This window comes from Schistocerca serialis, chromosome 8, assembly GCF_023864345.2.
Source record: "Schistocerca serialis cubense isolate TAMUIC-IGC-003099 chromosome 8, iqSchSeri2.2, whole genome shotgun sequence".
In the NCBI taxonomy this organism is placed as follows: Eukaryota; Metazoa; Arthropoda; class Insecta; order Orthoptera; family Acrididae; genus Schistocerca; species Schistocerca serialis.
In genome coordinates, this window is record NC_064645.1 from 342206188 (window position 1) to 342223045 (window position 16858).

The 16858-nt window shown below is 46.4% G+C and overlaps 1 protein-coding gene across 2 annotated transcripts in view; it reads left to right on the plus strand.

Moving 5' to 3' along the window:
- Positions 1–16858, plus strand: part of LOC126416788 (YLP motif-containing protein 1) — a 661447-nt gene that overhangs the window by 15935 nt on the left and 628654 nt on the right. For both annotated transcript variants that reach the window (XM_050084654.1, XM_050084655.1), the window contains exon 2: positions 16202–16383. In XM_050084654.1, coding sequence (XP_049940611.1) covers positions 16202–16383 — 182 coding nt within the window. The remainder of the gene's footprint in view (positions 1–16201; positions 16384–16858) is intronic.

Here is a 16858-nt window from a genome sequence, read left to right on the forward strand (position 1 = left end):
AGCAGGGTTTTTCAGCGATCCAGGAAGTGTTTATTTTATTATACACTCTGAGACATTAAAAAAAGAACTAACCACGAAGCAGTTATCCGAAGGGACAGAAATCGGCAGACTTGATGTACACGCGCAGATAAACAAATGATAACAATTTCACGAAAGTTGGATGATACAATCAAGAGAGAGAGATTCGCAAATTGAGAAAGTCAATAACGTGTTGGTCCTCATCTGACCCTTATGCAAGCAGTTATTCGGTTTGGCATTGATACATAGTGTTATAGGATGTCCTACTGAGGGATTTAGTACCAAATTCTGTCCGATTGGCACGTTAGATTGTCAAAATCCCGATCTGGATGGAGAGCCCTGCCCATAATGCTCCAGTCGTTCTCAATGGGAGAGAGATCCTACAACCTTGCTGGCCAAGATCTGGCTTGGGAAACTCGAAGACGAGCAGTAGGAGCTCTCGCCGTGTGCAGGCGAGCATTATCTTGCTGAAATGTAAGCCCAGGACGGGTTGCCATGGAAGGCAACAAAGCGGGGCGTGTAATATCGTCGACGTACCGCTGTGCTGTAAGGGTGCCGCAGGTGACAATCGTAGGAGTCTTGCTACGAAAATAAATGGCACCACAGACCATAACTAGCGGTTGTTTGGGCCGTATGACAGACGATGGTCAAGTTAGTATCCTACCGCTGTCCGGTGGTCTCCAAACACGCCCTGTCTGGCCATCGAGGCTGTTCGAAGCGGGTCTCATCACTGAAGACAGCTCCACTCAATGAGATACCAGGCAGAAGACGTGTCTGGAGGCGCCCCATACAGCGGTGATGCACCAACCTCACTGTAGGTTCTTTGCTTTACGCCTTTATTTTATTATTACTTTTGCAGTTCTCTGCTTTATTTCTTTGCTTCCGTACGGAGTGTGTCGTTTATATTTCATTCATTATCTTTTTCTGAGAGTCTGTTTATCAATACGGAATCAGAAATATATTTAAGCAACGTTAAAACATTCCCATACCTGAGTAGAAGTAGTATACTAAACCTATCGTGTCGTTGCATATGTGGATGACACAGTCCCAATGATTAGCCATACAAGCTTCGTCAAAATGTTACAGAATTTGAGCCCCATAAACGCCACCGTGATTTTTTTTTTTTGGCACATTTCATTCCCTCCCTGATGGAGAGGGCGGGCCTTTTTAGAGCTTGCTGATTGCTCTTTTTCGGCCGGTGGTGTTCGGTACAATTTTTTGCTTTTTGGAGTGTCAGTTGCTTGCAATTGTGCCAAGCATTGTTATTCTGGTAAGATATAGAATTTACATTGTCGTTTTTGAACAATAATGGGTTTAAATTATTTTGACATTCAAGAGACATTTATGTAGTTATCATGTAAGACATATAGTAAGAATTTAGAAATAAAATTAGAACATAATGAGAAAATTAATTTTAGGAGGAACATATAAATTTAAGAAGTACATATAAAAACATATAATTTTAAATAAATAAATTAAGGTAGACATATATTAAGGTGGAGATATGTAATTAAGAGGGAAGTGTATCTGCTCAGATTTTCGTGTTATTGCTTATTTGTGTATGTGGTCGTTGCGTGCGTTGTGTGTGATTGTGTGTGTGTGTGTGTGTGTGTGTGTGTGTGTGTGTGTGTGTGTGTGTAGGGCCGTTGCCTACATCCTGGCGTCAAGATGGGGGGGAGTGTGGGTGCCGCTTACGAGTGGGGTCATGGTGGGAGCAAGGTCGGGGAAATGGGAGGTCGTGTTTTGAGCCACTGTACGCGCTGGATGGATGTATTTGTATTTAGGGCGCCTCCTTTCCCGGATTTCAGAGGTCAATAAGTCTTCCATATCTGGTCGTTTCGTCAGTATGTGTCTGCCGTAGTTGGCGCGTAGTTTCGTTAGTCGAGTTTGTAGTGGTTCTATGTTTGTGATGTCATATACGTCGTTGCTCGGCGTCTGTGGGGGGAGTTTGGTGATGCTGCGAAGTAGTCTTCTTTCAGTTCTGTAGAGTCTGTCCGCCTGGCTCTTCGCCAGACCAGCCAGGGGTGCGGCTGCATACTCCATGACCGGCCTGACGAAGGTCTTGTATGTGTGCAGGGCCGTCTCCAGGCGGCAGCCATGGAGGCGACCCTGCACCTGTCGTATGAGACCTTGTCTTTTTCTTGTTCTGTTGAGGAGGTAATTGATGTGCGTCTGCCAGTTTAGATGCTTGTCTAGGAACACGCCTAAGTATTTCGCGGAGTTGGTAAGCGTCAGTGGCGTGTTCCATAGTGTTAGTTGTAAGTCGCCAGTGTTTTGATTTCTGTTCCTGGTTCGGTGTCTGTGTTGGAAGAATATGGTCTGTGTTTTGGTCGGGTTGGGTCGAATTCGCCACTGCGTCATCCAGGTCTGAAGTTTTTGTAGGTAGTCCGTCGTTTTCCGTTGTATGGTCCTGGTGTTTGGGGCTGTGCACCAATATGCAGTGTCGTCTGCATATAGTGCGACTGTCTCGTCTGTTGTCGCTGTGGTGGGGATGTCTGCTGTGTACAGCGCGTACAGGGTCGGTGACAGGATGCCTCCTTGCGGGACACCTGCCTGTGGAGTGAACGGATCGGAATGTTGATCCCCTACATGGATCCTGCATACTCTGTTGCTAAGATAGGCTTGCAAGATTTTAATGAATTTGATGGGGATTCCTAGTCGGCTTAGTTTGAGGAGGAGTCCTTGATGCCACAACTTGTCGAATGCACGCTCGATGTCTAGGAATACCGCGAGCGTGCATCGTCCGTCGTTGAATCCCTTAGTAATGCTGTTAGTAAGTTTAAAGAGGGGGTCATTCGTCGAGTGGTTGGGTCTGAAGCCTGCCTGGATTGTCGGGGGTAGTCCTTTGTCTTCTGTGAATTTTCTAAGTCTGTTCGCTAATATGCGTTCGTAGGTCTTCCCTATAACGTCGAGCAGAGAGATTGGTCTGTATGAGCGGGGGTCAGTCTTCGGTTTGTCAGGCTTGAGGATCATAATTGTCTTACTCGTCTTCCAGTTGGTCGGTAACGTTTCATAGGTGAGGCAATAATTGAAGATTATGGAGAGAATGGGGATGAGGATGTGGGGGGGGGCTTTCTGTAGGTGCAGTCGTCGGATTTCATTTTGTCCAGGAGCGGAGTTACGTCCTGTGTGGATGGCTTCGGCTATTTCAGTGTTGGTTATTTCCTTGGTCAGGTTGTGTTCGTTCTCTGTGTCCACTGTTGCTGTGGTGAGTATTCGATTTAGTTGTAGTTCCACTGTACGTCTGTGTACTTCGTCAAAGAGATTGTCATTGGGGAAGGAGTATACCTCCTGCAGTACCTGTTTGAAGATGGTGGCCTGTTCACGTTTGTCTGTTGTCGGTTCGTTGTTTGTTATTAAGGTGAGTTCAGTAGTTTTTCGTTGTCCCGTTAGTGTCCTGAATTTTTTCCAGAATTTGCCTCCGCTCCTGTAGTCTAGTTGTTTGCAGGTGTCGTCCCACTGTGTTTGTCTATGTGTGGATATTATGTTCCTGACTCTGTTGTTAAGTCTGTTCCAAAGTCGTCTTAGATCTGGGTTGTTCGTACGTCTTATCTCTCTGTGTAGTCGTTTCTTTTGCTGTATTAGCTGTAGGGCCTCACGGGGGATGGATGGTCTCCAGTTATTTATGATTTTCGTCGGTATTGCTTCGTCGGTGGCTTGTTTGATTGCGTCTTCAAGGCGTCTGGTCACTAACAGTAGATCGTTGTCGTCAGTGATGCTCACTGGGAAGTTTAATTGGTCTGTGATGACTTCGCAATATCGTTCCCAGTTAGCATTTGCGTAGTTGCGGATGGTACGTCTAGTGGGAGGGGGGTCTGGAGGGTTGAGTGCCTCTGTGGAGAAGGTGAGTGGTAGGTGGTCGCTCGTTATCGGGTTGCCGATCTTTGGGGAGGTGATTGTGTCCGTCAGTGTGGGGCTAAACAGTATGTGGTCGGGGGCAGACTGTCCGTTGTGCCCTATAAAGGTGTAGTCATAGATGGGAAGGCGGTCTATTGGTTGCGTGGCTAGGATGTCGAAGAGTGTGCGTCCGTTTTGGTTATCTGTCCAGTCTCCGAGTTGGGGGTGTCTTGCGTTGAGGTCGGATAGGAGAATGAATTTGTCTAAGGTTTGGAGGTGTTGTAGGAATTGGAGTGGGAGGGGACTGTCGGGGGGGTTGTATAGGCATGCCACTGTGATTGAACGTCTGTTAGTTCCCCTGATTTTAACCACTATCGCCTCTAGGTTTTGTAGCGCTGGGGGGAGGGGGATTTCGGTGGCGGGTATCGTGTTTAGGACATACAGAGCTACGCCTCCCCTTCCGTCAGCCGTGATACACACACGTTAACACTTTAAAACACGCACATACTGCCTTGCAGCGATGAGCGACGTGCCTCCATTCTAGTACGCTAGAGGTCGCTTCTGCACGTCATTCCACATAACTACAATAGAAATATTCTTTTTAGTTAAATGTATAAAATCTCTCCGACATGAGTTAATGCAAATAGTTATAAAAGCGCAGATAACTGACCGTAATTTTATAAAAGAAAATATAAGGATGAAGTAGGCTTTATTAAAAAAAATTACTACCTATTATAAAAATACACAGTGCCATTGTACAATGCAGTTCGTAATAAAAACAAAAAAATTGAAGCTCGCTAATAAATCAGAACAAAACATCGGCGAACATTCCGTGCCTGCACAGTTCTTTTGCCCATCGGGAGCATCCGAAATAGCTCACAATTATATGCTAAGAAATAGAAAAACATTGCTACCGGACATAATCATCGCTGTTTTCATGCGTATTATTTATTCGTCTGAGGTACACATGATTTCAGTAGTGCTCTCAAGTTTTTTCTACTTCATTTATTAATACCTTTAGACCTTTTGTTTTAATAACCAGTTGCTTTGTACAATAGTGTTGTGTATTTCTGCATCATAGTTTTTAGTAAAGCCTCCCTCTTCGTTACACTTTATTGTAAAATATATAAGCACAGTTACGTGCGCTTTTGCATCTATTCGCACTCACTCCCGTTGAAAAGATTTTGCGCACACAATTAACGAATATTTATGTTTAAACCAGTGAAATGTCGCACAGTAGCGACATTTAGCGTTCCAGAGTGAAGGTTCGTCACTTGTATCAGTACGACAGTCCAACTTGTTTTCTCAAAGCGTCACAATGTATGTCGTTCAAAAAATGTTCAAATGTGTGGGAAATCTTATGGGACTTACCTCTAAGGTCATCAGTCGCTAAGCTTACACACTACTTAACCTAAATTATCCTAAGGACAAACACACACACCCATGCTCGAGGGAGGACTCGAACCTTCGTCGGGACCAGTCGCACAGTCCATGACCACAGCGCCTTAAACCGCAAATGCATGTCATATTACTGCTTTGTGGTACTCAAGTTTGGTAACTTTGTGACGAAGCTAGTTTGGTTAATCATTGCGATTTAAATACACTTACCATTTAAACTGCCATAAGCATAACCAATTCACAAAATCAGCAATTGTAACGCTCATAAGTTATACTAGACATCCATTCAAAAACATAGATGATCTTAAGATATTCCGCCGCTTCCAGAAATTGGATACAGTGCATTTAATGGAGGAGCTAAAAATTCTTGCTCATCACAAAAAGCAAGGGGCAAAAATTCTGAATGACAAACTAGATAGTGATTCGGTTAATTTTATCAAATATTTCTCCTGTGTGTAACAACTCTAGTGAATTACATACGTTATTTTATTCAGAGACTACTCGACATTTGCAACACAACAGAATATAAAACATAATCAACAGTTTAAATGTCAGCAATAGTCAGTGCAGGTTAAAAATGCATAACTGAAAACTTTATGTAAATTACGTAATCCAAAGAAAAATCTGGCACGTCTGTATCCAGACTCTTCGTGAAACCGTACTACCATAATATCTCGGCAACACATTTTGATTTCAAGAACAAACAGTGTCACTGATGACTTACATGTGTGTGGTTTTCTTTGCAAAGGAAGAGTCAAAGTACCTGTGAGTTCACAGAAAAAAAAACTATTTCTAACGTTAATATGTAAAACACATCCCAAGATTTATTTTGTCACGTTTTCCGATCGCAGTATAGTTTCAAAAAACTCCATTGCAGTGGAAGAAAGGCGGAAAAACACACATGGAAACGTCAGACATAAGTCACGTAAATATTTGCACTTGCCAATGAGAACAAATTCTCGAATTCGTAGGGCTAAGCACGAAACGATATGTTACTGCTCTAGTGTTTCTTTGTTTAAATCGTCTACGACACCGTTTCAGGCTTTCCAAAAACATCGATAATGATGAATGAAAGTAACAAAACATTGTGACTGTACCGCCCACATGTGTAACGAAATATGTTTAGTATACTGTATCTACGTAAGTTCCATGTTGCTTACACTGATTTCTCATTCGGTGTTTGTGTGATTTTGGATACATTTGTACATGAAAATACAACGCCCCCCCCCCCCCCCCCCCTGGCAAACACGTCGCCCCAGGCTTTGCAGCGTTTTTTCCCTTCCGTGCTGCAAGTCTATCCTTTTGCTACTCTTTTTCCACTACCTTGGGAAACATGTCTCGGATGTTATTGGGAATGTTCTGCATTGTCTGTCGCTGACATAAGAACAGTCCCATCTTTGTTTTTCGCTCCCTTCTTCCTTTCTTTGTTTCCCTTCTCCTCTCGTTCCTCCGCTTCGGCTTTTGAGGTTCCTCTTTTCCTTCTTCCTCTCTCTGCGCTTCTGAAGGCCGGCTCACGCGCCTGACGCGTAACAGGTGACTGGATAACGCGTAATTCCCAGCTGCGGGTCGGCGGGTAGGGTTCGCACGTTCCCCCTGGTACAGGCGAGGCCCAGGGAGGGCTCATTGCCTGAGCTGCAATCTTCCCAGATTGCCGATTGGTCCCTCTGTCAGGTGTTCGGGAGGTGTGAACGATCACCTAAGGCAGGTGCGCCCGCTTGGGAAGCGAGTCCCCAGGTGGAAGGACAGCGCCATCGGAGATACTGGCAATCATGGGAGATTTTCCCGCAATGAGTCAATCATCTCCCCCAATCAAACTCTACGAAACGAAAACGCTGCTCCACGGTTCCTCGTGGTCTCACGTACTGAAGACGGCCAGTCCTTCGCCACGGTAAATCCGTTTATTATTCAAAAAGTTGTTGATGCAAATCCTGGCCCTGTGAAATCCTGCTCTCGTTTATAGAATAGCACTTTGCTTTTGGAGACTATTCCTGATTGTCAAGCACAACCGCTTGCTTCTCCACGGCTACCCTCTTCATGTCGAGGCCCATAGAACTCTGAATTCTTCCCGTGATGTAATTTACACCAGGCTGCTCGACGGTCTAACTGAGGCTGAAATACAATCTTACCTCTCTGATCAGGGTGTCATTGCCGTTCATCGTGTAATGAAAGAAGTAGATTCCTCCTTAGTGCCCACCTGCGCTCTTTTTCTCACCTTTGATAGATTGGCTCTTCCGTCAAAGAAAAAAGCAGGCTATGAAATTATAACAGTCCAGCCGTACATTCCGAACCCGATGCGCTGCTACCAGTGTTATCGTTTCAACCACACTAGAATATCTTGATGTCACCTGCCAAATGTGTAACCTGTGATAAGGATGCACATGAGGGCGATTGTCCGCCTCCTTCACCCTGCTGTATCAACTGCAGTGGTGGTCATGCAGCCTCCTCTCGGGATTGTCCCGTGTATCTTGATGAGCGGGCTGTCCGAGAGAACTGGGTAAAGGAAAAAGTGCCTTACTCAGTCGCTCGCAAGTTAATGGCTAGTCACAAATCCTTTCTTCTCCCGTCTTGTATCTGTAGTTCTATTCTTGTTACTTCTCGCTCGACGAATGACATAGCCACGCAAACATGCGACCTCAAATTCAGCTCGGGCGTTGTGAAATGGCCCGGTGTCAGCGTAGCATCGTCAGATGTGCAACAAGCCGTCAAACTCTCGCCTCACGGGGCGAAGCCACCAGCTACACAACCGGTAGGCTGGAAAGGACAGAAGGAGCACTCCTGTGAAGACTCCTCTGTCCCTCCAGCCAAACAACACCCGAGTCTTCCTCTATCCAGAAAGGCTCAAAGAAGTCCACCAAAGGCAAACGGTCTTCTCCTTTGCCAACTCGAAGATCCTCTTCGACGATGCCATCACGTGACACCTTCGCCCACCCAGCCTCCATATCGCCAGTGCGCACCACCAACCGTTTTTCAGCGTTGGACTCCATGGACTGACCGCACAAGCAAGCCGACGCTTCTGTGGACCCCGTGGGGCAGGATCCTCCCGCTTCTGTCTCCTGTAGTAGCGACTCTACACCGGCTGTCACTCTGCAGCCGCCATGTTGACACTTCTACATCTCTTCCTCATCATAACTGTCCTCCAATAGAATGTTCGCGGCCTTCGGTCCCACAAAGAGGATTTACGGCTGCTTTTAGCATCACAACATCCCCTTGTACTCTGCCTTCAGGAAACGAAATTGAGCTCTCGCGACCGCTTTGAGCTTTCACATTTCTCACTAATTCGTTTTGACCTTCCCCTTGAGGTCGGCATTCCATCTCATGGGGGCGTCATGCTGCTCATACAGGACGCCATTCGTAGTCAACCCATCTCCCTGAGTATCACCTTCAAGCTGTTGCATTTCGCCTTTTCCTTCCCCATCTGACTTTTTCCCTCTGTACCATATGTCCCTCTGTGATTCGATGTCACCAGGGCAGACTTTCTTCAGCTTATTGGGCAGCTACCTCCCCCATTTTTGCCACTTGGCGACTTTAATGTGCATCATCCCCTTTGGGCTTCTCCCTGGACCTCTAAGAGTGCCCTCTTGGCTGACCTTCTTGACCTCTTGTGCCTTAACACTGGAGCACCCACTTTCCTTTCTGACTCCTTGCACACATGTTCCCATTTGGACCTATCTTTTTGCACTGCCCAGCCTGCCCATCGTCTTGAGATGTCCGTTCTTTCTGACACTTACTCGAGCGACCATTTCCCGTATGCTATCCGTTTTCTGACTCGTACCCCATCCGCGTGCACGCCCAAAGGGTAGCTTACTAAAGCTGTCTTTACTCCTCCGTGGCGATCTTCGAAGAACAAGATTTCTCTAGTTGTGATGACCAGGTGGAATATCTTTCAAGCGCTTATCTTACTGCTGCAGAGCGTTCCATTCCTTGAACTTCCTCTTTACCACGTTGTGTCCCAGTCCCTTGGTGGACTGAGGCATGCCGCGACGCAATTCGCGCATGGAGTCGTCCTCTCCGCGTTTTTGACCGTCATCCTATGATCGCAAACTATATTCATTATAAACAGATGCGTGAAAAGTGTGGTCGCGTTCTCCTGGATAGCAAAAGAGCTAGCTGGATATAATTAACTTGTTCTTTTAACAGTTCCAACCCTTCCCCGGTCGTTCTGGCCTCCGACGGCTCTCTGGGACTAAGATCCATTTCCCAATTTCCGGCATGACAGCAGCAGACGATGTTATTGTAGATCCTATTGCTATCTCCAACACCTTGGGCCACCATTTTGCGAAAGTTTCGAGCTCTTTCCACTATCACTCTGCCCTCCTCCATCGGAAACGAGTGGAGGAGGCTCGGGCGATACCCTCCTCTTCTGTGAATCGTGAGTGCTACAGTGTTGCTTTTCCTATGAGGGAGCTCGCTCATGCTCTCAGTTCCTCCGTTCCTCCGCCCCAGGGCCAGACGCCATCCACATTCAGATGTTGCAGCACCTTGCTCTTGCAGGCAAGCACTTTCTGCTTAACACGTACAGCCGCATCTGGGCAGAGAGCATATTTCCCGGACGCTGGCGTGAAGCCACCGTCATACCCACATCTAAGTTCGGTAAGACAGAAACCTTCCTTCTAGCTACCGCCCCATCTCTCTTACCAGCTGCGTTTACAAGGTGATGGAACGTATGATTCATGCCCGGCTGGTATGGTGGCTCGAGTTCGCAATTTACTGACGAATGCACAGTGTGGATCTCGAGCGCGGCGTTGATCAGCCCGTTTCTTTGTCCACCCATGTCATGAATGGTTATCTGCGGAAATCCCAGACTATACCCGTGTTTTTCGATTTGGAGAAGGCCTATGACACCTGCCGGAGAACTAGTCTCTTCTGTACTCTTTACACGTGGGGCTTCCGTGGCCGCCTGCCCTGTTTCCTTAACGCTTTTTTAACAGACCGAGTTTTCAAGGTGCGTGTGCGTTCTGCCTTGTCGGACACCTTTATCCAGGAAAACGGTGTGCCTCAGGGTTCCGTCCTGAACGTCGTCCTCTTTGCTATCGCCATTAACCCTATTATGGTCTGTCTCCCGAAGGGCATCTCCGGCTCCCTTTTGCCATCTATTGCAGTTGTCCACGGACCTGTCTCACGCGTCTTCAGCGATGTCTTGATCGTCTTTACTCCTTCCGCTTTTCCACTGACTTTTCCTTTACCGGAATAAGCTCCGGCTTACTAAACCTCTACCAGTGCCTTGGAAAATCCCACCTCGCCCCCCCCCCCCCTGGAGATCATTTTAACTAGGCTGCGTGTTGGGCACTGCCTTTTTAGGCGTCGTCATTTGCGAAGTGGCACTACCCCACCACTTTGTACACATTGCGCCCAAGTTTTAACTGTCCGCCACTTCCTGATGGAATGCCCATTTTTTTAACCGTTTGCGTTCCAGCTTGAGTTTGCCGTCTGATTTATCGGCCGTTTTAGCAAATCACGCGCGGGCTGTCGACCGCGTTTTACTTTATATCCGCCAAAGCAATATGGCAAAGTCCATTTAATTTTTAGTGTTGGACCTCCGTCTCTGTATGGTGTCTTTTTTAGCCCTTTTTCCACGTGCCTGTTTTTAGCTGTCTTCTCGTATGCCAATGGGACTGACGTATAGTCGTTTTTTAATTCCTCTCTGTCTTCGTGTTCCATAGTTCTGACTTGGGCGCGTATGACCCCAGTTTTTTGCGTCCTAAAGCAAAAAAAAAAAAGCAAAACCAAATCAAACTACCACTGTACGCATATTTGTACGTCTGAAGATTGCCTTCATTGACCGAAATTAATAACCTGATTGACAAACACTGGTGATCTGTGAGTGGAATTGCATTGGGTTGATGCATAAGTTTACGAAACGCAACAGATACAAGTAACAGAGACTTCAGTCATCAATAATACATGTGTGTTTTCGTTCACTATTTAAAAGTCCGCCTACGCTGGGGTAACTTCTCGATTCTGCGACTCCAGAAATCACGTAGTTTTGAGCTGAAGGACTCGTCGAGCCACATTTGGAGCGCAGTTTCATTCGGAAAGGAAGTTTCTTGAAGGTTGTTCGTTAGAGAGCAGAAAAGATGAAAATTAGAGGGCGCAAGATAAGTTGAATAAGAGGGGGGGGGGGGGGGGGGAGGGGAGGGTACCGAGTGACTTCCCATCACAACTCCTGTATAGCGTTTTTTGTCAGTGTAGCAGAATGTGGGCGGGCCCTTATCGCAGAGTAGAACCACTTCAGGCACTCTTCCTGATCCTTGTTCTTGGATTACGTCTGCAAGACGTATGCCAGCACTGATGGTTACACCTCGAGGAAGCAATTCTTACAAGGGAACCTCCCCATCGCACCCCCCTCAGATTTAGTTATAAGTTGGCACAGTGGATAGGCCTTGAAAAACTGAACACAGATCAATCGAGAAAACAGAAAGAAGTTGTGTGGAACTATGAAAAAATAAGCAAAATATACAAACTGAGCAGACCATGCGCAAGATAAGCAACATCAAGGTTAATGTAAGCCTATGAGCGCCGTGGTCCCGTGGTTAGCATGAGCAGCTGCGGAACGAGAGGTCCTTAGTTCAAGTCCTCCCTCTAGTGAAGAGTTTAATTTCTTATTTTAAGTTTATGTGACGCTCTTATGTTTTTATCACTTTTTTGGGAGTGATTATCACATCCACAAGAAAATCTAAATCGAGCAAGGTAGAAGAATCTTTTTACCCATTCGCCAAGTGTACAAGTTAGGTGGGTCGACAACATATTCCTGTCATGTGATGCACATGCCGTCCTATAGAATATATCAGACGTGTTTTCCTTTGGAGGAATCGGTTGACCTATGAAATTGCGTTCAAATGTTTTCGGTTCCCATTCGAGAGGCATGTCCTTTCGTCTGCTAATCGCACGGTTTTGCGGTGCGGTCGCAAAACACAGACACTAAACATATTACAGTGAACAGAGACGTCAATGAACGAACGGACATATCATAACTTTGCGAAAATAAAGAAAGTAAACTTTTCACTCGAGGGAAGACTTGAACCAAGTATCTCTCGTTCCGCAGCTGCTCACGCTAAGCACGGGACCACGGCGCTCCTGAACTCACATTCTCCTTGATGTTGCCTATCTTGCACATGGACTACTCAGTTTGTATATTTTGCTTATTTTTTCATAGTTCCACACAACGTCTTCCTGTTTTCTCGATTGCTCTGTGTTCAGTTTTTCAAGGCCTATCCACTGTGCCAACTTACAACTAAATCTGAGGGGGATGCGATGGGGAGGTTCACTTGTTAGTATTCCACACCGTCGCTTTTCCACCAGTTGCGTAACATCTTTTGTAGACGTACGCAGGTCTTCGTACGGAGAGTTGCTGCTTTGTTTGGGTTTAACCATTTCTTTCTTTCCCTTATGTTAGCATAAAGACACCAATTCTCGTTACCAATAAAGATACAGGATAGGAATAATCGGTGGTGTTCACGATCCAGTTGATGACGACCAAGCATAGCACATACGGTCACTGGCTTAGAGCATGCGGTACATATAACGTGACGACTGAACGTTCCCCATTGCTAGCAAATGTCGTACAATGGGGTTGAATGGTGGCACTCCATCACATTTGCCAGTTCTCGAGTACCCTGACGGGAATCGTTGTGGATTAATGAGTTTAAACGATCTTCAACAAACCCCGAAAGTCTTCCTGAAAACGGAGTGACAGATGTCGAAACAATCCATCTTAAATCGAGGAAACCATTTTCTTGCAATGCTCTGCCCAATTAAATTATTTCCGTCCACCTCGCACATGTTTCTGGCTGCTTCTGCTGCGGTCACTCCTGAACTCAAACGGAAGAATATGTTGGAAATGTTCAGATTTCTTTACTTGAGAATATGTTGGAAATGTTCCGATTTCTTTACTTGGCACTCCATTTTCTAGCGACCACAGCTCCACCAACACTAAAAGACGAAAGACAATATGTGAACTCATATAGCAGCAGTGAACTATAAATAACCCATAGCAACAGGAATACCAGCATGCAAAACAAAAATGCTACCAACTTAAGCACCAACCTAATAATAAAGTCGAGCAACGTGGTGCTTCACTTTGAATTCAGTTAAACTTGTGGAGTAGGGAAAAAGCTGATCGCGGAAATTCGCCCACGATGGGAGAGAAATAATGATGGCGTACAGTTCGTGATAAGCGGATTATAAACTAGCACCCTGGATTATGTTCCCTGTCTGTCTGAAGTGGCGTACTGAATCTGGGCTAATACCTGCTGACTGCCGTCTGGCCGTTGCAAGGGCGTAACACTTCCGTTTCGCTACGAGCTCTATCAGAGGACCGGGCAGCGTATTGGCGTAAAGTTCCACGTTCTCTCTTCCCTACGTAAGCTCATCGGACAAAACACTCCTATGCAAATCTTAAGGACGAAAGTAACTTTCACATGACGTTTGACTACCAGGTAACATAGCTTTATGAAACTTGGAACATTCGTAGAAAGAACTCCTACGGTATGACACAGAAGGTAACCGAGAGAAATACGCGAGACGAACAGGAATAACACTTTTATTCAGACATTAGTTACACTGACGTCACGGAGATTTATGATTATCCCCTGGACATTAGAAATGGCGAGTCATGGCTCTTATTAAGGTGTGTGATTACTGCAGAAGGGTGTACTGTGCAGCGTGCTTCCGTGTAGGCCACACGTTTGGTAAGTATTTCTTGTGGCAGGGCGTTACATTCCCTCACCAGCGCAATTGATTACCGCTGAATGGTAGTTGATGCATGTGACGGTGCAGTAATACGTGTCCCAACTCAAACCACGCGTGATCGACTGGGTTCAAGTCGGGGGAAAGGGCAGGTCTCCCCATTCGTCTAAATACCCTCTCTTTCCAATAGCTCCAACCGCGCAGTCCTATACGGTCGCGCATTGTCATCCCTAAAATGAAGTCGGTACGGAATGCACCCCTCAAAAGACGCACATTTGCAAGTACAATAACGCAATACAGTTAACCAGTGAGTGTATCCTGTTAACAAATTTGTACGTAAGTATGCCCATGCAACATAATGCCTCTGCACACCTTAACACCCCCACCAAAACGATAATGTTGGACTATGCTCCAGGTGGATTAATTATTTCCACTTCTCGTTGTGTGAGGGTACAGATTCCGTGATCGTATTCTGAATTGGAGTGTAATAAATTTCCTTGAGGCAGAAAGGCTTCTCTCTACAAAGCAGCTCTGTTTTCGAAAGCATCGCTCGTGTGAATCTCAGATTTCCCTTTTCTCACATCATATCTTGCGAACTATAGATGAAGGGCAACAGGCAGATTCCATATTCCTAGATTTCCAAACAGCATTTGGCACCGTGCCACACTGTAGACTGTGAACGAAGGCCCGTACGTACAAATTAAGTTGGCAAATATTTGAGTGGCTTGAAGACTTCTTAAGTAATAGAACCCAGTACATCGTCCATGACGACGAGTGTTCTTCAGAAACAAGGGTATCGTTAGGAGTGGTCCAGGACAGCTGTTACCTTCTGTAGCTACGTAAATGATCTGGCAGACAGGGTGACCAGCAATCTGCGGTTGTTTGTTAATGATAGTGCGGTGTACGGCAAAGTGTGAAAGGTGTGTGATTGTAGGAGGATACAGGATGACGTAGATAGAATTTCCGGTTGTTGTGACGAATGGCAGCTAGCTGTAAATGTGGTTGTTCAAATATGTGTGAAATCTTATGGGACTCAACTGCTAAGGTCATCAGTCCCTAAGCTTACACACTACTTAACGTAAATTATCCTGAGGAAAAAAACACACACATACACACACACACACACACACACACACACACACACACACACACACCCATGCCCGAGGGAGGACTCGAACCTCCGCCGGGACCAGCCGCACAGTCCATGACTGCAGCGCCTTAAGCCGCTCGGCTAATCCCGCGCGGCGTGTATATGTGGAAAAACGTAAGTTTAATGCGGATAGGTAGGAAGAACAAACCTGTAATTTTCGAATACAGTATTAGTGGTGTGCTGCTTTACAAAGTCACGTGGGTTAAATATCTAGAGCAATGTTGAAAATCGTTGTGGAACGGAAAGAACAAGACGACAGTAGGGAAGGCGAATCGAAGACTTAGATTTATTGGCAGAATTGTAGGAAAGTGTAGCTTATCTGTTAACCGCGTGTAGAACACTAGTCCGACCCATTCTTGACTAGTGCTGGGATCTCCTCCAGGTCTATTAAAGGAAGACAGCCACGCAATTGAAAGCGGTGCTGCTAGATTTAGTGGCTCAAATGGCTCTGAGCACTATGGGACTTAACATCTGAGGTCATCAGTCCCCTAGAACTACTTAAACCTAACTAACCTAAGGACATCACACACATCCATGCCCGAGGCAGGATTGGAACCTGCCACCGTAGCAGTCGCGCGGTTCCGGACTGAAGCGTCTAGAACCGATGGGCCACCCCGGCCGGCCTAGATTTAGTATCGGTAGGTTCGGATCAACACTCGAGTATTAACGGAGATACCTCGTGAACTTAAATGGAAATCCCTGGCGGGAAGATGACTCTCTTTTCGCGAAATACTATTGAAAAAATTGAGAGAACCGGCATTTGAAGCCGGTTGCAGAACGCTTCTAGTGCCGCCAACGTAAAATTCACGTAAGGACCACGAAGATAAGAGAAATTAGGATCCTGTGGAGGCATAAGACAGTCATTTTTCCCTCGCTCTGTTTGCGAGTGGAATAGGAGAGAGAGACTGTCTAGTAGTGGTACAAGGTAACCTCCGCCACACACAGTACGGTGACTTGCAGAGTATGTGTGTAGATGTAGATGTAACTGATAGGAAGCGCATATGTTGTTTTGGGGAGTAGGATTGAGTTTTTACCGTAATCGCTTTATGACATTGTGTGTTTGCTGGCTGTGGGCAGGTGTATGCGATAACACGTGTGTTGTCTGTGTGGCAGGTGCCGGGCAGCTGCTACATGTTCCACTGCGGGCCGGTGGGCGACTTCCGCTGCAAGTTCACCAAGCACCGCAACTACAGCAGCGCCGTCATGGCGGGCCCGCACTCGGGGATGGAGGCTGCTTCGGAGCTGGAGCAGCAGATCCGGCTCACCAAGCACGAGCAACAGCTCACCAACCTAAGGTACCGTGTCCACTCGCTACCACATGCCGTCCGCGCTAACTACATCACGAAGTTCCCGTGCTGCCCTATTGGGTCAAGGCGCCCCCTAGCGCCCGTCATCTCACCTCGGAGTAATCGCAGCTATAGTTCAATTCTTTTATCTTGGCGGTTCGCGCATGCCCGCCCAGACGCGGGAGATCGCTGCGTTGCCAGTTGTACGCGCCAAGAGAAGCACCGCAATAGTATAGTTCGCAAACTTACGTTTAGGGGGGAGCGCGCAATTTATTAAGTAAAGCCACCACGACCGCATTAACCCTTTCGCTGCTACAGAGACGTGCTCACCGCATTCCGCGCTGTGCGTGATTTTGTCATCACTGCACTGCTCGCCTGTGCAGACACATGGTGTTTCGACTGCTTTGACGCACTTTATCATTCGATTTCACAAAAACTATTTGGCCCAAAAATTTGATTTTTACACATCTTCTTGACTGGTACC